We start from the raw sequence: 24,798 nt of genomic DNA on the forward strand, positions 1-24,798 counted from the left end.
AACTAAACCTCCTGATGAGCTCTATCTCCTGGACGTATTTATAGTGATATATCTTTAAAATTGGTGTGGATTAGTCAGGGTCATTTAATCGAAAATATCGATTGAAGACGTACTACTGGAACTGCCCTGAACCGACTGGTTGAGTAAGTATAACACTATCGTTATTTTTCATTTTTTTCTCTTTGCTATATTTGTTTTTTTCTGTTTGTTTTTTTTATTTTTTTATTTTTTATTTTTTATTTTTATTTTTTATTTTTTATATTTATATTTATATATTTTATATATTTTATATATTTTATTCTATTTTTTAAATTATATTTATATTTATTTATATTTATTTTATATTTATAATTAATTTTAGTTCCTTGCTGCCTTGGATCATGTTTAATCCACCAACCACGAAAACCGACCCAAAATGGACCAGGAACAAAATATCAAAAAGGAGAAAGAAGGAAACATATCACGTGACTGGGATGATTCCAACGATATCATAATCATTCCCATATCTCCTCTCCATCATCCCCCAGCTCCCGCCGATGCCCTCGATTTAAACTTTCAGGTGCATCTTACCATTTGATTTGATTTACTTGTCACCTTCCTTTTGCCATACTACCATCACCACAACGAGAAGTACCCCAAACGTCCCTAAAAATGGTACACTACGACGATGATATGGATATAGGATCTGACATGGATCCCGAAGAGGAGGAGAAGCTGGACGACGCGCTCAAGGAGGTGCTGCAGTCGGTGCCGGGGTGTTCGGTCGACAAGCAGACCATCAAGGACATGTTGTGGGACTCGTACTATGACGTGGACGCTGCCATTGCCTACTGTGTTGATAAGACTGCCAAGGCGCAGAAGGTGGAACAGATGAAGAAGGAGCAGATTGACAAGAAGAGTGAGTATGGGCTATCTACGGACTTTTTGAGAGTGCCAGAAACTGCAGATGTGTTGCCACTAGGCGTGACTACCAACATTGGATGACATGTGTTATATATGGGAGGACAGGGATTTGGTGAATGGGCTGGTTTATTACTGGTCACTGGATCTATCAATCTGCTCGTCAGTTCAGAAGTGGGTGTGATGTCTAATGTTCTGTCGTCTATCGGCCATGGCATGTTGGGGGGAAGGGGTCGTTGGGGAGTGTGATCAGCGTATCCAAGCTGTGACGTGGCCTGATGGTGATCTTGTGGTGACATGTGGAGGTTGCAGTTTTGCTTAACTACACTGATCATGTTACTTGGCACATCACCCTACTATGAGACCACACAGACAGCAACGATTCAAATGACTTTATCCTTGAAGTCAGCTTCTATGACAGTAGGTCTATAGTCTTCCCACCGCCACCCCACCAGCGACGACTACAACTGGATCTCCGACCCGGCCTATCCGTCTGTCTGTCTTAGTTGTAGTCTGCTTCCAGAACCCAAACTAAGACAGATGAAGATGCGATTGCCGCAGAGAGACCGACCGGAGCGGCCAAGGGCGCCGGCAAATTGTCAGCCCTCAGAGGCTCGTCCAAACTGGCTTCTTTGAGAGGGAACAAGTCGTCTTCTTTGGATTCTCTGAAGAAAAGCGTGTCACCAGAACCCGAATCCCCCGGATCTGCGGAGTCCACTGCCTCCCCACCGCTCTCCAAACTCGCCAAACTCCGCCAGTCTCGTCTCAACAACCTCAAGAGTGGCTCGTCGTCCGAGTCTTCTGCTCTGGAGGCCCTGAAGAGCCGAGATCGAGGAGCTAGTAAGCTGGCAAGGATGGGTAGACGAACTGAGGCGGCATCAGTCGCAGCTTTAGAGAACGCAGGAGCGGCGGCAACCACCAAGGACTCGGCGGATCACGTGAAGGAACGAGTGAACAACACGACCCCCAAACCCGCCCCGCTGGTCGATTACACCTTTCCTAGCCGTGCTGCCGTGGCGACCCCCTTTGGCAATCTTCTCACATCCCCCATTCCCTTCACGCACCGCCCCGCTAACCCCACAGTGCGCGCCAAGGCCGCCGAGAGCGCCAAAGCCAGCGCAAAGAGCTTTGCGGGCCCGTCACCCGATGACATTGTTCTAGCTAAACAGCAGCAGGCCAAAATCGGTGCCCTGACATCGAATCTCGGCAATCTTAACATTGCCCAGACTCCCGCCGCCAAGACAGACTTTTCCAAATGGAAGCCCAAGATTCAGCCCCAGGACTCCGCCGTGACGGCAATCACCCCATCTCTCAACGCCGTGGCGGTTGGTCACGTGGATGCCGGCAAGTCCACGCTTCTCGGCCGTCTACTGCACGACACGGGCGTTGTTTCGAGCCACCAGGTTGAAAAGCTGGCGAAATCCGCGTCTGAAATCGGCAAAAAGTCCTTTTCGTACGCGTGGCTCATGGACCAGACCGACGAGGAGCGAGAAAACGGAGTCACGGTGGATATTTCTGTTCGGGAGTTTTCCTACGAGTCTCGTGAATACTTTATTCTGGACGCGCCAGGCCATTACAACTTTGTTCCCAACATGATTGCTGGCGCGTCTCAGGCCGACGTCGCCATCGTGGTGCTGGACTCCCTGGCCGACGCGTTTGAACGTGGGTTTTTCGCCGACGGTCAGACCAAGGAGCATGCTCTCTTGTGCAGGGCCATGGGCGTTAATCATGTGATTATTGCTGTGAACAAGATGGACCAGCTTAAATTTGATCAGACGCGATTCGACGAGATTTCCGATCAGATGGGCTTGTTTCTGTCAAAGATTGGGTACTCGGATGTCCAGTTTGTTCCTTGCTCTGGATTTACCGGTGCCAACATTGTAAAAAAACAGGACATTTCCTGGTATCATGATAAGACGATCATGGCGACGCTTCAGGGCATCCCCAGTGCTGTCAGCAGTGACGAAAATGCCCTGAAACTGGACATTTTCAACGTCAAGTCGTCGTTTGGAGGAGTGACGGTGTCGGGACGACTTTTTGCTGGCATGGTTCAGATTGACCAGCCAGTGGTTATTTCTCCCGGAAACCAGGTTGCGATTGTGCGTAATATCGGCGTGGATCTGGGCTCTAGAAACTTCGCCAAGGCTGGTGAAAATGTGAATCTTTCGCTGGAAGCTGTTGACGGCTGTGATTTGGAGCTGATCAAAGCGGGCGACATTTTGGCACAGTATTCCGACCCTGTGAGGCGTGGAAACAAGTTCCGAGCACGGGTGACTCTGTTTGACGTGGACCTTCCTGTTCTGAAGGGTACTCAGTGCGATTTCTACCGGTCTCGAGTCTCTTCTGTGGCTGTGTTTTCCAAGCTGTATTCCTTATTGGATAAGCAGGGTAACACCATCAAGGAGAAACCTCGGTTTGTGGACAAGGGCCAGACGGCGTTTGTGGAGCTCATCTTGTCGGACAATATTGCTCTGGAGCTCGAAAAGGAGAACAAGCATCTGTCGCGGTTTGTTTTGCGACGAGATGGAAAGACAATTGGATTTGGCAGTGTGGTCAAGGTGGCGAGGAACCCGGTGGACACTAGTCAGGTGGAGAAGATTCAGATTGGAGAGGATTTGGATGAGGATGAGGAGGATTAGATTAGCGGGACAAGTTAGCAAGGCGCCAGTCTTGTTGAGCAGGTCTACCAAGTCCGATATTGGGTCATGCCAGGAGTGTCATATTCCATGCGTGTTGTATCAAGTCTGGTTCTCTTCACCTACTAAGTCTAGTTCTCCTGGAGTTTGCAGCATTGGGCAGAACAGACTGATCTGCCTCATTTGATACACTACAACTAATCCGATCAAGTCCGATTCAGTCCGATCCAGTCCGATCCACTTGAGACTCCAGCAAGATACAATATATAGATAATTGAATGATTCACCTAGCAGCATCTGTAGGGCAGTGAATGTCGAAGATGCTGTACAGTATGTACGGGAGTACTGAGTGCGAACGACAGGCCGAGTCAAATACACGAGAGTGAGTATTTCTGGGGAGATGAGGCCGAAGTAAGGAGGTGGAGGTGCGGAGGTGGAGGTGCGGAGGTGGAGAGAGCGGAGGTGGAAAGAGCGGAGGTGGAGAGAGCGGAGGTGGAGATGAAGAGCAGCAGTCTTTGTTGGGATCATGTCTACAAGTAGTGATTGTCGACTTACCCAGTCACCCACTATGAGGCCATCTGAGCCAGACTCTTTTTCAGGGACTCGTCAGAACGGCAGGCTGACCAATTCATGCCTCGAGGCAACGGCAGATTCCAATTTTCTGACAGAGCGGAATTGGATCCATTGGTTCAATCTCGGAGCGTTTCAAAACACAACTGGTGTGGCTAATATAAGTCATAGACCATACTCGCGCCGTGCCAACCTTTGTACAGCCCGAATGAGTCGTCTGAATGAACCGCCAGCCCCTCCAGACCTTCACATTGAGCCTGTTACTCTAAAGTTTGGCATTTCTAACACGGGAGAGATGCGAGTGGAGCAGACTTTGACTGCTATGATCTTCGTGGTGCTCTCAGGTCGTCGTGGAGTCTTTCTGGGAGGTTTCAATTCATTATTGAGTGATCTAACTTGTTCTGGAGCATTTGGCACTCCTTCTGGGTTGTTCAAAATGATGCAAGTCTCCTGAAGTCGTCATTGGACATTCTGCAGTTGTCTAGACCCGTTCTAGAGTCTCCGGGTGGCCCGGGACTGGCCCTGCTCTAACTCTACAAGTAGTAGTCACTCTGGTCTCTCACCGACTCTAAACGTGGTGAAAAACTTGAGGTGCACAATGGAGAGCTGGGACAGTCGCTGACAGAATAGAGCCTGAGTGGATCTTCCCTCAGCCAAAGTTCCGTGGAGTGCGGCGCCAGACCCTACTGCAAATAGGGCTCAGAGCAGCCATGTCTGATGACTCAGACCACATTATCCAAATGCCAGAGACGGCCCAAGATATCCCGACCCCAGTCTTTCAATTAACCCTTCTTATTCCACCCGTATTCGTGCGGCCGAATTTCCCTCCAACTGGCCACGATTTCCATTTCTTATGTGCGAGGGTTTTCTTCCATATTTTTATTATTATTATTATTATTTATTATTATTATTATTCTATATTTAAATATTACTTCAAATAAGTATTATCAATATTATTTTATTATTATTTTATTCCTTTTCCCATTTTTTCATTTTCTATTTTAATAAAAATTTTTATTTATTTATTTATTTAAAAAAATCACACCCGACGACACTACAATAAATATCACCGACAACCCAACAGTAAAAACATTTCACCATTAAATACAGGAAATTAAGCCATCCATTCTCTATCAACACATCATCTGCTCCATCTTTTATCCCTTTTTCAAGCAACAACACCTCCACACCGCCGTTCACCAGATTAACTCGTACCCAGTTCACCATTATGCACGTGGGTGGATACGACGCGCCGCACATGAGTAATGGGGCAATACGCCACGTAAGCGCAAAATAAGATTGCCTAGTTACCCGGGGGGCCGTTGCAGTGGAAATAAAAATTGAGTTTGACCACCAGGGCAGGGGCAGGACGATAGTTGCGTAGAGGGTAATAAGATAAGACCAATGTGGCTGGTCACGTGACCCAACTCGAGCGGAATAAAATTATCGGGCCAGGGGTCGTTAGGATAAGTGTTATGTATTACATAATCTTCACTATCCTACTCATTTCCCACAACCCTAACCCTCCCAGGCACACCCTGTTTTCCCCGTTCCCCCAACTCAAATAAGGTTTTTCCGAGCCCGAAGTCTAAAAAGCCTCAACCACCACCCCCCCCGACCGACCAATCCAAAACCTAGCCCTAACCCTAATTCTAACCCTACTCCACCTCCTCCCTGCCCTGCTGCATTCAAACATCACCACTTGTTTTGGGCGACTTTTTACGACATCCCAATTCTGCCCGAACCCTTTGTTGGTGCGAAAGTGATTGTTTTGACGGTAAATTGCTGCTAGCTGCCGCCTTAGCGCCACCCCCGATTTTTCCGGCTCTCGATTCGACCTCGTGACACAGACAGCGAACAACGGACATAAAAGCCTGCGACACAAACGGCGCAAGAGACACAAAAACACAAGGCATTTTTTCGGACGCCGAATTCAAACGACCGCCACAAACGAGACACACACACACGCACACACGTGATTTTCGAGTCTGGATATCGCTCGCCTCTGTCACGTGATTGGTTGATTTTGGTGATTTTTTGGCTGACCGATTTTCGACAATTTTTGGTTGACGACTTGTTACTACTTTTGACGACTTCGACAAGGGCTTACTTTTTGGCAAGGACATTTCTCGTTGACGATTGATATTGACGAGATTGTTGATTGTGATTGCTGACTACTATTACGGTATTGCTGACTACTCCGACTACTCATTACTCTGACCATGACCCAACTACAAAAACTACAAACGGCGTCGATCGACACCTGGCTGGCGGTGGGCTCGCTGGCAGAGCTGCTCAACGAGTCGGAACGCGCCATCAACGCCTACGAGGCAGCGCTCTCCTACAACCCCTGCTCCATTCCCGCTCTGACCGCCATCGCCAACCTGTACCGGTCGATGGAACACTTCCCCAAGGCGGTGGAGTACTACCAGAACATCATCTCGCTGAGCTCGGACTCGGGCGAGACCCACGGCTCGCTGGGCCACTGTTATCTGATGATGGACGACCTGCACAAGGCCTACTCCGCCTACCAGCAGGCCCTGTACCATCTGCGGGACCCCAAGGACCCCAAGCTGTGGTACGGCATCGGCATTCTGTACGACCGGTACGGCTCGCTGGAGTACGCCGAAGAGGCGTTTTCGCAGGTGATGGAAATGGACCCGCACTTTGAGAAGGCCAACGAAATCTACTTCCGGCTTGGCATCATCTACAAGCAGCAGGCCAAGTACTCGCAGAGCCTCGACTGCTTCCGGTACATTCTGCACAACCCGCCTCGACCGCTGACCGAAATCGACATTTGGTTCCAGATTGGCCATGTCCATGAGCAGCAGAAGGACTTCCAGTTGGCGCGAGAAGCTTACGACCGCGTGCTGGTGGAAAACCCCAACCACGCTAAGGTTCTACAGCAACTCGGCTGGCTCCACCACCAGCAATCGTCCACCTTTGCCAACCAGGATGTGGCTATCAACTATCTGCTCAAGTCGCTGGACGCAGATCCCCTGGAGGCCCAGTCGTGGTATCTACTGGGCCGGTGCTACATGGCGCAGCAAAAGTACAACAAGGCGTACGAGGCCTATCAACGGGCCGTTTACCGCGACGGGCGCAACCCCACCTTTTGGTGCTCCATTGGCGTGCTCTATTACCAGATCAACCAGTACCGCGACGCTCTGGACGCCTACTCCCGCGCCATCCGCCTCAATCCCTACATTTCCGAGGTTTGGTACGATCTCGGCACGCTCTACGAGAGCTGCAACAACCAAGTCAACGACGCCATCGACGCCTATCAGAAGGCCGCCGAGCTGGACCCCCACAATCCCCACATCCAAGAGCGGTTGTTGCAGTTGCGATCGGGCCAGGGCCACAATGGCGCCGCCCCCGCCGGTCCTCCTCGACCCCAGGACGTCAATCCCCAGAGCTACAGCCATCACGGTCCTCCTGGCTGGGACGATGCCGCTGGAGGAGCCGCTGGAGCCAACGCTGCTGCCGGAGGAGCTGCCGGAGGAGCTGCCGGAACTCCTCAGGCTCCTCCTGGACTTGGACCTCCAGGACTGGCTCCCGGCGGGCCTCCCGGCGGGCTTTCCAACGCCTCTGGTCTTGGATCTGGGGCTCCTCCTCCTCTGGCAGCCTCTTCTGCGCCGCTGCCTCCTCCTAACGGTCTTCCGGCTGCTCAGACTGCGCCCAACACCGCCCAGACCGCCGCTCCCACGCCTCCGCAACCCGCTGCCGCTCTCCCACAGCTCGCCGGAATCTCCGAGATCCAGCAGCGCGTCTTGCCACAGATTGACTACGCCGAAAACGGCCACGGTCACCAGGGAGGCGAGAAGCGACCCGGCGAATGGGAGGACGAGCGCCGTTTCAAGCGCGTGGATGTTAATGGCGCCGCCACGCCCGCCAGCGGCAATAACACCCCCAATCTTGCTCCGGGTGGCCAGGCTAATGCCGTTGAGCGTGATATCGGCTCTTCGGGCGCTGGTTCGGGTGTTCCTGGAGCTCCCGGTGCTCCCGGTGCGCCTCCGGCCGCTCCTCCGGCTGTTGCCAACGCCGCCAATGCCGCTGGAACCACGCCTCTGCCTCCGCCCCCACCCACGGTGCCGCCGCCCGCGCCCCAGCACGTGCCGACGACCCAAGAGCTGCCACCAGTGCAGGACACGCCGACTCCCGCAGCGGTTGAGCCCAAGAAGGAGGAGCCGGACGTGCCCGTTGCGGTGCCTATTTCCGCGCCTGTTTCTGCGCCCGTTGCGGCGCCCACTGCCGCCGCCGCTGCCGCCGTGCCTCCTGCCGCGCCTCCTAGTGCACTTGCGCAGGCTCAGGAGCCAGAGAAGCCCGACGTTCAATCTGACGTTAAGTCTGACGCGAACGAGGTTAGCGACGTGAAGCCGGTTCAACCAGTGACGGCTCCTGTTTCGGCCGCATCTACGCCCAGCATTGCTCCTGCTCCTGGCCCAGCCGTTGCGAGTAGTGGCAATAGCGCTGGTAGCACCGGAAGCAATGCTAACAATGCTAACGTTGCTAACAGTGGCGCCACTGCCAACAACGGTGCTCCCGGTTCTGGTTCTGCTCCTGGTTCTGGTGCCCCCGCTGCCCCCGCTGCCTCCGCTGCTCCAGCACCTGCTCCTGCTCCTACTCCTGCTCCCGCCCCCTCCTCTCCTCCGCCGGAAGCGCCCCTGCGAAAGGTGGTAGAGGAGGAGGACTACGACGATGACGACGACGAGCCTAAAAAGGAGGACGCCAAGGTCGAGACCGCTACTGAGTCCGCCGCTCCCGCTGCTGCTGCTGCTGCTGCTCCGGCTCCGTCTGCTGCTGCTGCTCCGGCTCCAGCTGAGTCCAAGGATGACGACAAGAAGAATGAGGCCAAGGAGGAAAAATCCGAGGACAAGTAACTGTATTAGTAATGTAGATTAAGTGTATGATAGTTAAGAGCGGACTCGATCCATCTTGGTATATTCTGATGTGCTTGTGCTGAATGGAAATGACATGTTGATGGCGTTATGTCAGAAGAGTGTCCTGTGTAGCCATGTTGTAGCCATACTTGTCAAACGGGTCAAGAGGGGTCAAGAGCGGCCTCTTTGGAGTAGATATGTGAGCAAACAACCAACTGGAACCATCATCTTGAACGTTTTATAAGTGTTGTATCGGTTACTTATCCTTCTGGCGGTGAATGGGTGTTTGGTTAACATCGGACTGAGTGGATCTTTATTTGGCTGAGTGTCCGTTTTTCAGTGTACACAAGCACCAGAGCTGAATGGGTATGATATGTTGATTACGTTACTATCCTGTACAAGTTCTTGTTGTCTTCCTTGATTCTCTCACACTTGTCTCTGAGTCGCTGAGATGTGAGTCGGAGTAGGCAATAGATGTAGCAAAGTGGGTGTGAACTTCAACATGTCTCTACATCTACATCTCTACATCTACACAGTACCCGTCTTACAAAACCTGTGACAGCAGGTCTCGGTCTGCTCTTGATCATACAAGAATCATATATCCATGTAGGAGGCGTCTCGTGAACATTTTTATACAAAAATTGTCAACAAGTGCGGTGTTGTTTCGTCGTCATTCATGAATTGTTTCGCACAAGACTTTGTCCTAATCGGAGGGATGGGTTCAGTGAAGCACTCCGTTTGTTCACGTTGTACTTTGGAATTCTCCTGTTCTGTGGAGTCTGATTCTGTTTGCACAAGTTTAGTTGAAGGAAAACACCACTGGAGTGCCAATTCGGGTTTCCAGAAATGGTAGATGGAAGACAAGTAGATCAAGTGGAGTGGAAAGGAGCCTGTTGGACAATTGAGTGACTAGAATGTGCCATTTCATATCATGATTTGAAGTAATCGAGGTTTTTCTCAGATTTGTAATGACACATTTACTTAGGTTTTAGTTGGACTGCAAGATCTCCTGACGATGAAATCTTGTCCAGTTAAAGAGTTGCTTCTGGAGCCCATTGAGCAAGTCCGTTAAGTCAGTCCATTCGTCCAGGTCTACGAGAAAGGTTCATCTAGTGCGACACTTCCGTTATCAAACACAGCAATATTTCTCCCCTTTTCTGACGATTTTCACCCAAAAAAGGGGAGAAATCATGAGGAAGCAGATACCGAGACCGAGTTCTCAACCAGACCGAGTTCCGACACAGACATGGAGCTCTCGATCAGTATTGACTGCCTAGATGTCATTCGGAAACTCATCTTGTTCAGCAGTCGGATTCACCGGTGATACCTGAAAGGACAGAGGAAGGACGACTCCGCGACTCCGTAAACACGTTTCGGTGACAACATGGTTTCAACTCGCCTGGAACGTCATGGGGGGGGAGGGTCCTGGTAGTGTCACGTGATTCAATTCATTTCCCTCATGTGAGGAATGGTTCCACTGAGTCATATTGCGGCTCAGGATTTTTCGCGGACTTTCCAAGACTTTGCCGACTTTCAGATCTGAAAAGTCGCTGGAAATCGCTGTGGATCTAGTGACTTGTAACCGCTTCTCAGCCCGTGGATATCGGAATAAGGGACCCTCGCGCATGTCCTTCTGGTCGTCAATTTTGGGCTCAAGAAATGACATCTCAAGAGAGCCGTCTATGCCATGACAAGTGCCTGGGGCAGCAGGTTGAAGACTGTTCCTTCATACGAAGAGCTCTCCATCTCCAAATGATAACTGTCGGAGTCAGTCAGTCACCGATCTGCAGTATCAACCTAGCTGTGAGTTGACACCGACGACAGTTGAACCAATTCAATCTGGTCATTTAGCAAAAGTCAAGTGGAACTGATGGAACCGAACTGATGGCTGTCTCCGACTTCACATCCAAATGTTACGAGATTCGAAATCTCGCAACTGTTGTCGTTCAATTTTTTAGAAAGTTGCAATGGTGTACCTTGCTGTTAGCTAACGGCAATATCCACCAACTTGTACGATCCTCAGAATTCACCTCCAAATAAGCCCCAGAGATGCGAGTTTGAAACTGTGCTTTCAAACCCTGATTAGCGACAACACTAAGCACCCAAATCTCAGATCATCACTGGCACTTTTACCAGCAAAACACCCAACAACTGTCACCAGAGCTATTGAAGAAGCGTCTGGGTTCGATTCCACTTCGAGAGTTATTTGTGTCCCTGATTTTGCTCAGCGTGTCCGAACGTGATCAGAACGTGATCAGAACGGGACCAGAACGGGACCAGAACGGGACCAGAATCGCCACCAGAATCGCCACCAGAATCGCCACCAGAAGTCACCGACTGACTCCGTTGTCATCGTTCTTCACCCAAGTTAGACCATCAACTCACTTATCACCATCTCGCTCTGTGGTAACTGACTAGTTTTCGGTTTGGTTAATTGCAGGTTGTTGAGTAATCGCCAGCTCATTCTCACCCATGCCCTCACGAAACTATCATCTCGCTCACCTATCGTTATGCTCGGTCGATACTATTGCACTCTGTGCAAGACACGGATTCCAGACAAAGACATGCGCACGCACTACTACCAATGCGCGGGCTACTTGACCCAGTACACCGGCCAGGGCCGCCGGAGATTCATTGACTGGTTGCTGACCCAAAAACAAGACTGGGACGATTATGGATGTGATGATAGGGGGTATTATCTCAAGGTTGATGTGGGGCGGAAGGCAGAGGTGGAGAAGAAGTCAAGTGGAGGTCGATGAGATGGACCTCCATGAACGCCATAAACTCTCCACATGGTGACATGTTCATCGCAGTACTGAATATGTCCAGTGATCATGTCAATTCAGTCATGTGACTTCTGTTTCTTCACCACTGATTGTCGCTTGATCAAACACATTCTGATCAGATGCCTCATCTTTTGTGGCTACATTTTTTCCACCGTTTGAGGCTGTTTTCGGAAAAAACATATAAACACCCGGCCACCCCTCCCATTACAGACGATAACATGCCAACCCTCGTCTACTTTTGCGTGCACTGCAAAACCAAAGTGCCGCAACACCGCCTCCAGAGACACGTGGACGAGTGTATGGCACGCCTGCAACTGCCACGAACCCACAGACCGCCCCAGGCAGACACCCACGTGAAAGATCTCCCGCCAATGTTCCGCAAGCTCACGTATCGGTTGAATTCCCTCTTTCAGAATAGTCGGTTGAAGAGATGATGTGATATAAGTTGAAGAGAAGCCATGAACTTGTTTAACCATCTCCACGGCATGAGGTGCTCTCACCGCCTTTGAAACAGTATAGAGTGCTCGAACCACCTCGAAACGGCACCAACATAGTTGTGAGGTTTTTGACGAGTCCGATGGTGGTGTCAAAACTGCTGTACACACAGCTTTCCGACAGCTTTCCGAATATGCGTGTGTCAGAACAGGATCTCTTCGAAATTAGAGATGGAGCCGGAAACAAAGAGCCTAGGGACAGAGAGGATTCAATGTGTAATAGACGATGGGCCATTACTCGTAATATGCCCTGTTTGAAGGCATCCTCGAAGCTCTGATAGGGCTGGTGTTGGTGACATCAGTGCAGTCTGATATTTTGACTCGTTATCCAGAGTTTAAATATCAGATAACACTCCATACACAACACCATCTTCTCACAACTACAGTAAGATGACATGCGGCTCATTCCAGACTGTCACATTGCGCGCGCGAGTTGGGTGTGGCAAGACTGAATTGACGTTGTCGATCGGTGAAGTTGGCTGGACATTTGCTGGGCGATTTGTGACCCAAAGATCAGCACGGCCTAAAGATCGGACACAGACGTACGAGCACACCGACTGGTTGGGGTCACGTTCGTACTGACTGGCGAGGCAGCTGAGCTATGGCTGTGTGCCTGGATCTGTGGCTCTGGCTCTGATATGGGACACGGTGGCTTTGTGGTATTCTCTACTGCGCATTGTGCTCTCTTTTGTTGCTCTCTATTTTCAGTCAATTGGTCATGTGATTCCGAAGCCTCCGATTTAGAGACGGAATTTGGACATTGGGTGGGGCAAAAAAAGACTATAAATACAATCAATGCCGCGCTTCATTGTCCATAGACAAGCAAAACCTGTGTGCGGACGACCCAAGCTTGATGATTGGTTGATGGAGCTCGATGGGGCTCGTCTTTGCCAGAAAAAGACCTCGCGACCGCCGCATTGGTGCCTACACACCAATATAGCCTCTGGTGAGAGGGCCTCTGATGAGAGGATTGCAATGCGAGTAAGAGTATTTAACAACCGGCAAAGAACGTTGCGAACAACACTCTACCGTCCTTACCTCAATTTTATCTCACAATGACAGAAACAGAATGGAAGTGCGACCAGTGCAAAACCGTCTTTTTCGCGTCTGAACATCTGGTTCACAGAGTGGTCTGCAACGGCATTCCCTATGTGCTGAAACCTCCAAACAAAGACAAGGACCAAGAGCCCGAGATGATTCTGATCTCCCAGCGAAGACGCAGAAGCAGTCTGTTCAAGATCATGAATGATCCCTAGCCAGAACTTGAACATGCGTCTTTCCCCGATACCATAGGTAGGATAACAGATCATACTCACATGCATGACTTAATGCAATCGGAACTCAAGGAAGGAGTTCTTAGACAGGGTCCGTACAAGAACAGTATGTACGATAGGTGTACAGTATGTACGCTACGCATATGATAAGTCCCATATCACTGTACAAGTATGATCGATTTATCATATAAATAGCCCGATTCCGCCTTTGAGCCCAGCCCGGCAAGGCGCTTAACACAACCGTCTTTCTAAGCTGTAATCGTTTCTAGCGTGGATATGAGACAAGTTGGGTGCAACATTTCAGGGGCAGTAATTTAAAGCGATGAGACTATTAAACCTTGAAGTGGACATTTTTGGCAGAATCACACGTAATGACAACGAAGACGATAGCAAAGTATTCTCGTGGCTTTTGTCAGTGTTTTGACATCTATAAAGTGGTATTTTCTGAGTGGTAGATCGATATGTGATTTCTATAACATCATAGACCAGCCTCAAATCTCTGCACCACAAATGCACCTGTATGCGCCTGTATGCACCTGTATACACCTTCATGCGTATTGGTACTTGTTCATCTATGCCTCAAATATAATTCCATCATGAGCCCCAGGAGACATAAATACGTGGAAACAAGTCCGTAAAGTGTCAAAAATGTCACATACAGACCCTAAAACGCTCTATTACTGCACAGACTGCAAAGAGTACATTTTCAAGGATTTCCTGGCCTTCCATGAGGGCTACTGTGGAGGCTCCATGATCATTTACAAAGATGGGACCATGTTCAACAAGTGATTTGGTAGGCGACGAGTAAGGCAAGAGCGGATACCTGATCTCGACAACGTTTGCGGGCTTGGAGTAGATCGTCACCTGGTCTGGAGAGTAATTCAGCCGGTCTGGAGCTAATCCAGGCGGTCTCGTACGGGGAATCAACTCGGCCGATGTACAACAATGATATAAGATAATGATATGAGGATATGTCCAAGAGAGACTGACGTTTGTAGAATAAAAGAATACAGAATCTTTGTCGTCCTTCACTGTCTAAATCTCTTCACTGCCTGTATCTAAGGCTTCTCAGAACGAGGTTGGTTATAAAGCTGCAAATATCACCTGAAGGCTTGAGGAAGCACTGGATATATCAACGACTATTAGTTGAACAAGGATGATGGTTCGCGTACAGTAGCTGTGAAAGCTGCATATGTCGGTGTAATGGGCTTGCATAAATCAATGTACAATGTACATGTACATTTTCCATCTCTATGCACATGCAACCATGTGTCAAATGTGCATCATTTGTCTTTATGCGTGGTGTGCATATATAAGACCTGGATTATGCATTCCCGAACATTAATCATACTATCTCGCGATGGGCAACAATAGCAGATAACACAGATAGTGGTTAATAGTAGCGCAAGAAGGACGTGAAGTAGTCAAATTAATAGTTGAATTCAAAACGAGTGTTTTTGTGTTAGTCGTTTTAACTCGGCTTCAAATATGGCTTGATTCGGAATGAGTTTCCCGGAATCCCGTGTTAGTGTTTTAGAGACTCCTCCTTCATACACACTTAGAATTGGCTAGTTGAACTGTTTAATTATTTTTGTTGAGGTTTTGTTGGAAATCTCCACTAGTGAGTAACGCTCCACTGACAAATATCTACTACTTCCACCATCTGAATCAAACGAGTGAATAAATAACCTATATAACCTTTATGGCATTTCCAGAATGCCGAGAATGTTGAATGAGATATTGTACAGGGTACACTAAAGTGTACAAACGATCTGAATGTTCAGTTCGTTACCGCAGCTTGTGCAGTGTACAGCTGGATAGGACCCAGCGTCCTTAGATTCTATGTCCCTCCTGATGACCATGGGGCTGGTAAGGATCAGGAACATAGCCGATGAACGGCTGCTTCTCTTCGGTCACAACCTTGACTCGGTCTGTGTTTCCGCAGCAAATGGCAAAGAACCAGCCGAAACACGCCCAGGCAGCGGCCACAGCCGCGCCCCACGTGATGCCGTACATTTTCGTGTTGAGCGAGCCCCGGATGCCAAACTCGCTCAGGTTGTTGTTGAACGCGTCTCGCACAATCATGTACGTTCCGGTGGATATACCCGAAGACACCAGCAGCAGCAGAAACGTCAGGAGAGCCAAAGTGGCGACGCAGCAGGTGGTACCTCGGGAATAGAAGGTGAACCAGCCCAGCACAAACGTCAGGAAGGCGAAAATCGTGCCGACGAGGTAGCACACAAACATGGCCTTGGAGGCGCCGGCCAGAATGTCCAGATACTTCTTCACGTCCTCGGGCATGACGGCAGAGAGCTCGCTGGTCAGCGAAGGGCCCTGGGACAGACTTTCGCTTAGAATCTCCTCCGGGTTGAACCAGTACATGGCTTTGGGCTTGTCACAGAAGGTGTAGTTCATGAGGTTTTCGTTGTTGGGGTCGGGCTTCTTGGCGGTGCAGTAGTTCCACAGGCCCGAGGTGTAAAAGTCGGAGATGCCGACCTCGTGGGCGATGGAGTTGACGGTGGACGACACGTCGACGCCGTTAATGTCCGGAACCACTGACGACACAGACAGGTTTGTCGTGTCGATTCTCAGAAAGTAGAGGTCGTTGATGGGGGCGGAATTGGATGTGGAGCCTACCATGACAAAGATGGCCAGTACCAGTGCCGCCAGCGACCCCAGCATTGGGATAGCCATGATGCAGCATGTTCTTCCTGCTCCCATTGTGTGAGTGTGTGTTGATGTTGGTGTTGGTGTTGATTGGGGTTGGTGTCACGATTTGTGGAAACGTGGTTTCGATCACAAAAAGAACTGGCGTTAATGTGCGGCTCGTGTCTCGATCACTGGTTTATGTCAAACAGAGCGGGCTCGCGTTGATTTGGGTAGGTTGTTGATGTAGCTGTTTTGTGTAGTCGGTCTGTGTCACTACTAAAGTCGGTTTGTGTCTGCTGTTTGCGTTTGTGTCACTTGTCTGGGCAGAAATATCCGTTTGAGTAACTGTCAGAGTCGATGATGTCTGGAGTAGTTTTATTACAGACAGCCAGCCAGCTATATAACTCTACAGTCGAAATTTTAAGCTTTTCCACCAGACCTATTTTTGGAACATCAAATTAGGAAACAAAGAAACAATGCCGTACAACGGATATAGGATGCTCTAAACAACAGATATTGATATGATGAAATGCACTAAAATAATCCCTGCCGTTTCAAAAATATACTCATACCTTTAGATTTTCAATCGCCCCACTAGATCAAAAGTTGAAGACATTTTTCCATACTTCACACCAGTTGCAGTGAGTTTTGGTGTATCTGGTCTCAAATGTGTTCGAAAAACGCCGAAAATTGGCTACTTTCAAAATGTTGAAACATTAAACGACTCTCCTGACTGTATTGTTTCTTCATATCCCCTCATAATCCCCCCCAAAAACCTCTCCCCCTTCCACAATCTCACATCTCGCTCCCCCCAAATTTCTCCCACGCGAAACCTTATCTACATGCATGACGCGCATACAATACGCACAATGCGGTAACATGCAGTAACTGGGGGCGATGCGGGTGGCAGTGTCTGGGGCTGAGACCAACGCCGCTCAGATGACCGGGAAAATACCACCGGGTCACGTGGTAGGGCGTCTGGAAACACGTGCTAGAGTCATTGTGCCACGTGACAATCCGTTTATCTTGCAACTGATCCGTCTTTCTTTGGGTTCTCTTTCAAACTGAACTGTGGCTTTATCTCAAATTCGTATCTCTCAAATTCCGAGTTAAAAAAGTTTCACCAAATTCGAGAAGGAAAAAAGCCAGAGAAAAACGGGGTAAAAAGGAACCCAGCGAAAGGATATACATGACACGTGACTCTCAGATCTGTCTCTCCCTCTTGGATGGCCATAATCTCTCTTCATATCATCTACATTACCTCCAATCACCTCCAATTATGCTATGTCTTACTCACCAATCCAATATAGTCCCATTAAAATATGCTGTAATGCGCTAACGTGTTGTGTGGCGTCGTTGATGTGTATATCTCCGTGAAATATTTCTTTTGGAGACTCAGATTGTGTAAGGAACAATATGTGAGTGTTAAAACTAATGATTTACTACTTTCCGAAGTGTTCTGATTTAATCTATATTTCTGGAGTAATTTCTCGCTCCAGATATAGGGTAATACGGTTAAACACGAGTAATTGATAAACATCTATAAGTATTGATTTTATAGAGGGTTAAATGGTATAATTATGAAGCCCAGATTTTAAGCTCTTTAATGGTGTTTTTAAAAGGAGTGTGATTCTTTATTTCACATTTTCTTGACCACTTTTTTGCATGTTGTTGTTGTTTTATTTTATTTTATTTTTTCCACATTCCAACCAAATTCAACCAAACGGCTGCTTAAGACAAAACAAAGCATACACCAGATGAAACACCAGGAGCCACGCCCATGTGTGTCTGTTTATTAGTCAGCCTCGCAATTTTTGTGTATTTTTCATGTATCACGTGACTATAAAACATTTTGCACAGCGATTTCTGTCACTGTCACTCCTCTTCCTTCATAACCTGTCGGCAGTCCCTTGTCTCAGTTTATTTATGGAACAATGTAAGGTCTCATCGTTAGCCTCCCTCTCAGCCACCCAGCCACTCAGCCTCGCATTTCTATTTCGGGAAGGGGGCGTGGAAGATGAGATTGCGCATGGAATGTCTGTGTTCCGCCTTGTTGGTAGTATTTGGAGTTTTTGGGCGCATTTGAATTATTTTGAAATTAATTTTGGAAATTTTGGGAATTATTCTGGAAAATCGGAAAATTGGAAAAAATCGGAACAAATTGGTGAGCAGTAATAGGAAGTCAGAAGAAGAGGATTGAGTGACCAATGAAATTAGAGAACATGGCTCAATCGTTATTCATAGTTCCTAAACCCTTCTGCAACCTCGTATCTCTCAGTTAGTCTCCTAGATTAGCTACGACATTGGCTGAGACCTGAAACTCGTGATATGCACTAAAAAAGTGGCTGAGTAGACCACTAATGTCTACAAGTTGGATTTGTGAGTGTTTTGGGGCTATGTTAAGGCTCATTCGAGGCTTAGATGAGTGTACGAGGACTCTGATATGAACAATGGTTGGAATCAGTTCAGTCTGCCACACAGGAAAAGCAAATTCCGTCTAAAACAGGATGGTGAAAGAATCAAGAGCTATAATTGACCAATGGGAGGGGTGTATGTTGACCATGTGCCTTTGAGGGTCAAATCGAGTCATAATCTGTGTTCCTAGAGAAGCTGGTTTGGGTGGTTCCATATACGTTGACGGATTAGACGATGTAAATGGAGTCAGGTTGAGATTGGAAAATTCACGTGACAGAGACTCAAGTTGCGAAAAGAGGTGAAGCCCGGACCGTTCATATATCTATCACCATTTCTGTCTGTGTTCTATTGACAGTTGGTTCATATCCTAAGATGGGTTACTAATCAGTATCTAAAATACGCAGGAGAAATACTATGTGAACATGGACTTTACCATTCGATAAATCCTACGGGGAAAATTAATTTGACACCAATAAATAGCCATTTCAACCACTTTTCTCAATCCCACCCCTACTATTTTTATTAACAAAAAAGCCAACTAATTTCCCATAACTTCACTAATTCCAACTAAGTTGCTCCCTGTCATACCCAACCTGTCAACTCGCCTAGCGACGTTCAACGGCCCATCGCGCACGCATGCACTCTGCTATCATCAGAAACAAGCCCCAAGTGTTCTAGAACAAGTGATATCATCTCCCTATTGTGTTCCACAAACGTTGCACATCTCACCCAACAGTACGACTCAACAATACCATTAGTGGAGGTCCCCAAAACGACCCTGGCAGTCGACGCGTCCCAAATAGACACTAAAACCGCGGTCCAAACCAAAGAAACCATCTCATACGACTTTTGCAGCCCCTGCGATCGCAGTTGGACCTATAAGTAGGAGGTGACGGATTCGGACTGACTGTATATGGAGACTTTTGTTGCGCGGAAAAACAACATCCACAATAGATTATGTAAGCATAAACATGTACTTGTACGAGCGATACATTAGTCGGTCGGAATCTTCGAATTCGCCTCTGCTCTCATGGAAGTTGTTTTTTTTATCAGTCAAAAAGTGTTTTTTTCTTTGTTTTTTTTTCTTTGGTTTTTTTTTTTTTTTTTTTTTTTCTACTTTTTTTCTACTTTTTTTTTCGTGTCTTATTTTTTTTGGTGCCTTTATTTTATTGCTACTATGCTGTACAGTATCGCGGCTGGTGTAGAAAGTTAGTGTGAAATTAGATTTGTCGCCTTTTCATAACATTCGAGTTCCTGGACGCAATTTCCACCCAAATTACGAAATACTCGGGGAAGAAGGATATCACGTGACCAAAAACATTTGTGTTTTTCCCGATTGCAAATCGGGCGACTTTTGCGCATTCTGGGGTTGGTCCGGTCAGTTCCCATCCGCGTCTGCACGCTATACAGTGTCTTTGTTGGGGCTTTTCCCGTTTCGGCAAAGTCATCATTTTACGTCCTTTTAGTGCTACAGATATGTATACTTGTATCTGGGCTTTTGCAGCGTCTTCTTCTCCACACACAGATGCACAGACACACTGCCAGCCAGGATTCGGCCTATCATATCCGCACCAACCCGCTGAATATCGTCATGGGCGACGGCCGTGATTTGGTCATGCCTCGGAAGCATTTGTACGAGTCTTTTGACAGTTACACCAACGGAGTAGCGGATAGACAGGAGCAGGATCGGAAACAGACACAGAAGCAGGAGCGGAAGCCGGAGCTGAAGCAGACACAGAAGCAGGAGCGGAAGCCGGAGCTGAAGCAGAAGCAGACACAGAAGCAACCGAGTGGTCACAGCAACAGCAACAGCAACAACCACGACCACAACAATAACAATAACAAGTCCTCACACATCACCACCCACGACTTGTCAGACATCTTGTCCATGCCTCACAACGAGCACAACAACCACAACAATCTCAATGACTCAGACTCCGTGTCGGACGCCGGGTCGGACTCGGCAGACTCGTCGTTCACCTTCGACTCGTCGTACTCGAAACGCACCCGCCCCTTTTCCGCCATCTGCGTCTCGAAATCAGTCACGTCCGCACTCACCACAAGCAACGTGCCGGCGCCCGAAAAGGCCGAGTTCGTGGCCGAAACGCCCGACGTGCCCACCCGGTCTGTGCTACGCCCCAAGTCAGAGGTCCTCGACGCCGCAGAAGCCAACTCGCTGGTGTCCAAGTTCTCGCAGTTTTCCGAAAATCGACACTTCGGAGAACCCTGCGGTGGAGACACAAAGCCGGCCGTGTCGGCTACGCAGTTCGAAAAACGTCTGCTAGCCCAGGAAGCGCACATGATGGAGTCCCATGGATCGCTCGAGTCGTCTCGAGAACCGTCGCCAGAGGGAACTGGAGCTGCCCGAGACATGGCCGCTGAAATCGCCTCCTTGTCCATTTCCAACGGAACTTGCAAGGTTCTGCCCAAGGTTGCGTCCAACACCTCGCTTGAATCACGCGACCTCTCCGTCAACCCCTTCTCTGATCTCACCAAACGCGTTTACCATCTCAAGCCTGTAGGCCGTACTCTCGACCCGAACTCCCCCACCAGAGAGGCCTTCTTTGATGACGAGGAAGTGGAGGAGGGGAAGACCTTGGATGGTGCCGGAGTGGAGGGTGACACGCCACAGACCTCAGGCAGTGACTTTGAGGGAAGTGTCGAAGATGAATGTGAGGAGGAGGGTGTCGACTCGGATGACACAACTACCAGGAGTGTTACAGTCGAGGTAGTCGACAAGAACAACTTTGCTGACGACTCTGTTATCGGCAATGAATCGGTCGCGGACTCCCTGCATCTCCCTCTCGAGCTCGACTCCAATCCCCTAGACTTTTCCGGATTCGGACTTTCCCGGAAGAACACAATCACGTCTTCCGGCGGCTCGTTGTCATCGTGTCGGCCCAGCGAGTCGTCTGGCGCGTTCAAGAAGCTCAAGAACGCCCGCAGCAAGTTTGGGTCGATGAAAAAGAGCGACCTCGAGCAGCAGAAGCGACTAGCCGAGCAGAAGGAGTGTGAGTGGAGGGCTCAGGAGGAGCAAAGGGTGCAGCAGGCTTGGGAGCGACAGCAGAGACGTCTTGCGCAGACCACTATGCCTGTGTCTGTATTCGAGAGCGACAGTTCTGTTGGCGGAACTCCTGCCCTTGACTCTGCTTCAGACGCTGCTTCCGTCACCAGTGGCAACTCAGAAGCCACCTCTTTCCATTCGGCTGCTACGGGTTCGCTGAACTCGACACATACACTCGACCCCAACGCCCGAGCAGCTGTGCTGTCGCCTCCTACTCCCCCTTCTCCCATCGAAGAGTCCTTCGACATGCACATTATGCAACAACTTACTCAGATGCCCACCCCTGAGTTCAACCGCATGATGGAGTCTCCCACGTTAAGTGGAAATGTGGCCAGTGAGTCGACCACCGCTAGAGTGGCTCCAGTGGCAGCAGTTGCTCCTGTGGTTCCCGCTGTAGTTGAGCGACCCATTTCTCGAGACTCTGCTTCCACAGCTGTTTCCACGCACTCTGCGGCAGCACCAACTACCTCCACAGCTGTTTCCAGCGCCTCAAAGACGTCTGCTACTTCTGGAGCTTCCAAGACGTCTGCAACGGAGGCTAGCGCCTCAGCGGCTCCAGTAGTAGCTCCCATCGACAGACACGATAGAGGCCGCCTGTTCATGGCTATTCGTGGTATCAAGGACATCCGTCTTCCCATCGATCACACTCGGCACCCCAAGTTCTCTCTTACCCTCGACAACGGCATCCAATGTGTCACCACCGAGCCCATGGACCTCCGTTCGTCGGCCAAGATTGAGCAGGAGTTTGAGCTTATTGTCGGCGACGATTTGGAGTTGGTGTTCACGCTCAAGGCAGGTATGGATCCGATTGTGCGGTCCATGCTGGAGGTGGACGAAAACGAGACTAACGAGGGTGATTCACGCGAGGAGAGCAAGGAGCGCAAGTCACGCGATAAGCAGGACAAGAGCAAGCCTCTCAAGAGCGCACTCAAGTCTCGTGACTCGTCGCCGGTGAAGCAGCAAGAAACTGTTTCTCCCACCCGAGGCATGTCTTCCTCTGCTACAACTGCTCCGTCAACTCCCACCAAAAAGCTGTCCAAGGGCAAGTCGTTCAAGGCCCTGTTTTCTCCCCGGAAACGAAAGCAGCAGCCAGCCGTGGAGGTGGTGGCTGAAGAGCCAGAAGAGACTGTTGCCGAGCCGGTGAAGAAGCATGTGACTCACGCTCCTGAGCCGAAGAAGCGGGATACGAAGTCGACAAAGGGGTCGTCCAAGGACGGTCCTACGCACATTCGCCACCCAGATCTCTGGGACCACATTGTCTCCTCCACTGGCTCGTTTGCGCGCTGCTACATTGTGGAGTCGCAGTACGAATCCGAGATTTTTGGCCGGTCCAGAACGTACTCGATTCCACTGTACAACGAGTGGGGCCAGGAGAAGGTCGAGAGCCGCGACTCACGTGACCGCAAGACCCACACATGGAAGCGTCAGGAGCCATACCGAATCGGGTGTCTTGAGATCACTCTGATGTACATTCCCCGGGTGTCTCGGTATGACAGGCTCCCCAGCAGCATGCAGGCGTGCCATGACGAGCTTGCCGCAGCGAAAAAGTGCCAGGAGATGCACATGGAGGGTTTCCTGAGCCAGGAGGGCGGCGATTGTGCGTACTGGCGACGACGATGGTTCCGGCTGGACGGTCACGTGCTCCGGGGTTTCCATGAGGATACCCTGAAGGAGCGGTGCGTGTTTGATCTGAGCCACGTGACTGACATTGTTGAGCTCGGCAATCCCAAGTCACGTGCGTCCAAATCCAGTCACGTGCACTCTGGGCTGGTCGGGGGCTATGTTCTTGTTGAGGGTGCGTTTAGAGTCACTTTTGCCGACAACACCTTTGTGAACTTTTATGCTGAAAACGATGCCGAGAAGGCCAAGTGGGTCAGTATTCTGTCTGTGGCCATGCAGCACGTGCCCGGCAAGAATATTACGTGGACGGATCTTGTTTTCCAGCAGCATAAGATGGAGGCCGAGAACTCGGCCAAGATTGCCCAGGGGTGGAATGTTGAGAGGAGTGGCTTCAGTGAGGGAAGTGGGCTCTGAAAGAGTTGACGAGATTGTGGGCGAGCAGTACCGGTACGCGGAGAGACGCGACTTATGGGCCCATGAGCCAGGAGTTTTGTATTTTATTCTAATGTATGTTATTTATGTACCCGAGATTGACTATAGATGGTGATTTGTGGCGATTGTATATTAAGTGGTGTGTTTCCTTTGAATTATTCAAGTACTAAGAAAATTATGAATAATTAATAATAAAATAAATGAAAATAAAAAAAAAAATAAAAATAAATGAAAATAAATTGAAAATAAATGAAAATAAATGAAAATAGATAAAATAAAAATAAATCAAAATAAATCAAAAATAAATCAAAAATACATACATGCCAAATATTGTGGGGAAACGTAGATTCAACATACCGGAAAAAGTCCTCTGGTGATTACGATTTGGACGGTATACTTTTTGCCTCGATTTTTGCCAGTGATATCGTCGTTAAATAGTTCTGCCATGGTGAACTCAGAAGATGTCCCTAATCGACGTTGATTCTATGGAGAATGACATTAAAACTACATTTATCTCTCCTAGGATATCTTCTGATTATGTCCTGCTTTTGTACCCCAATGAACACTACATTTCCCCAAATTATGGACATCTGTTTGTTCTACAAGTAGGTCCAGCGCTATTCATGAGATGTGATAATCTCAGAATTTTGGATTAGAAGAGAGAAACAAGTTCTGGAAGAGGAACTACAATGTAGTGAAGGAGTTAATACCAAGCGATATGATGAGATGTTTTGGTTACTTTTCAAGACCGTGAAAGGGGTTTTATGATGAGAGGTTTTGGTTACTTTTCAAGACCGTGAAAGGAGTTTGTAGACTGCTTATCAAGTATCTGAGAAGTGATCCTATCTCCATGTTTTGTGCGAATAGAGGTAGGAAAATAGCACCAATGGAATTTTATCAGAATTGGAACCGATCTGTGTATCTTAGATCCTCTCTTGCTATCACCATAAGTCATTGTAGACTCAATTCCAGCTGTGTGTCTTGGTTCGGGTTCCAGGACAAGCATGATATCTCAGGGTTTATTTTACAAATAGGAGGGATTATAATATCAATGGACTCATTTATCTGTTCATTCAAT

At 48.8% G+C, this 24,798-nt stretch overlaps 9 protein-coding genes across 9 annotated transcripts; 7 read left to right on the top strand and 2 right to left on the bottom strand.

The window, feature by feature from the left end:
* Positions 1-651: 651 nt before the first annotated feature.
* YALI1_B09837g (uncharacterized protein) lies at positions 652-3,539 on the top strand (the record flags this gene model as incomplete). Its single annotated transcript, XM_066094165.2, has 2 exons — positions 652-898; positions 1,441-3,539. 2 exons carry the CDS (start codon positions 652-654, stop codon positions 3,537-3,539), a joined length of 2,346 nt encoding a protein of 781 aa, XP_065950237.2.
* Positions 3,540-4,062: 523 nt separating this feature from the next.
* YALI1_B09871g (uncharacterized protein) lies at positions 4,063-4,560 on the top strand (the record flags this gene model as incomplete). The annotated part of the gene is made up of 1 exon (XM_068282021.1): positions 4,063-4,560. The coding sequence occupies one exon, from the start codon at positions 4,063-4,065 to the stop codon at positions 4,558-4,560; it is 498 nt and encodes a 165-aa protein (XP_068138122.1).
* Positions 4,561-6,328: 1,768 nt separating this feature from the next.
* Positions 6,329-8,986, top strand: YALI1_B09894g (uncharacterized protein; the record flags this gene model as incomplete). Its single annotated transcript, XM_500610.3, has 1 exon — positions 6,329-8,986. One exon carries the CDS (start codon positions 6,329-6,331, stop codon positions 8,984-8,986), a length of 2,658 nt encoding a protein of 885 aa, XP_500610.3.
* Positions 8,987-9,616: 630 nt separating this feature from the next.
* On the bottom strand, positions 9,617-9,914 carry YALI1_B09929g (uncharacterized protein; the record flags this gene model as incomplete). Its single annotated transcript, XM_068282022.1, has 2 exons — positions 9,617-9,805; positions 9,849-9,914. 2 exons carry the CDS (start codon positions 9,912-9,914, stop codon positions 9,617-9,619), a joined length of 255 nt encoding a protein of 84 aa, XP_068138123.1.
* An 87-nt stretch (positions 9,915-10,001) lies between these two features.
* On the top strand, positions 10,002-10,310 carry YALI1_B09931g (uncharacterized protein; the record flags this gene model as incomplete). The annotated part of the gene is made up of 2 exons (XM_068282023.1): positions 10,002-10,011; positions 10,060-10,310. 2 exons carry the CDS (start codon positions 10,002-10,004, stop codon positions 10,308-10,310), a joined length of 261 nt encoding a protein of 86 aa, XP_068138124.1.
* A 2,346-nt stretch (positions 10,311-12,656) lies between these two features.
* On the top strand, positions 12,657-13,010 carry YALI1_B09957g (uncharacterized protein; the record flags this gene model as incomplete). The annotated part of the gene is made up of 2 exons (XM_068282024.1): positions 12,657-12,808; positions 12,857-13,010. The coding sequence occupies 2 exons, from the start codon at positions 12,657-12,659 to the stop codon at positions 13,008-13,010; spliced, it is 306 nt and encodes a 101-aa protein (XP_068138125.1).
* A 2,363-nt stretch (positions 13,011-15,373) lies between these two features.
* Positions 15,374-16,261, bottom strand: YALI1_B09993g (uncharacterized protein; the record flags this gene model as incomplete). The annotated part of the gene is made up of 1 exon (XM_500611.3): positions 15,374-16,261. The coding sequence occupies one exon, from the start codon at positions 16,259-16,261 to the stop codon at positions 15,374-15,376; it is 888 nt and encodes a 295-aa protein (XP_500611.2).
* A 17-nt stretch (positions 16,262-16,278) lies between these two features.
* Positions 16,279-16,530, top strand: YALI1_B09994g (uncharacterized protein; the record flags this gene model as incomplete). The annotated part of the gene is made up of 2 exons (XM_068282025.1): positions 16,279-16,426; positions 16,472-16,530. The coding sequence occupies 2 exons, from the start codon at positions 16,279-16,281 to the stop codon at positions 16,528-16,530; spliced, it is 207 nt and encodes a 68-aa protein (XP_068138126.1).
* Positions 16,531-20,129: 3,599 nt separating this feature from the next.
* Positions 20,130-23,702, top strand: YALI1_B10032g (uncharacterized protein; the record flags this gene model as incomplete). Its single annotated transcript, XM_500612.3, has 1 exon — positions 20,130-23,702. The coding sequence occupies one exon, from the start codon at positions 20,130-20,132 to the stop codon at positions 23,700-23,702; it is 3,573 nt and encodes a 1,190-aa protein (XP_500612.3).
* Between the last annotated feature and the right edge of the window lie 1,096 nt (positions 23,703-24,798).

This window comes from Yarrowia lipolytica, chromosome 1B, assembly GCF_001761485.1.
Source record: "Yarrowia lipolytica chromosome 1B, complete sequence".
Taxonomy (NCBI): domain Eukaryota; kingdom Fungi; phylum Ascomycota; class Dipodascomycetes; order Dipodascales; genus Yarrowia; species Yarrowia lipolytica.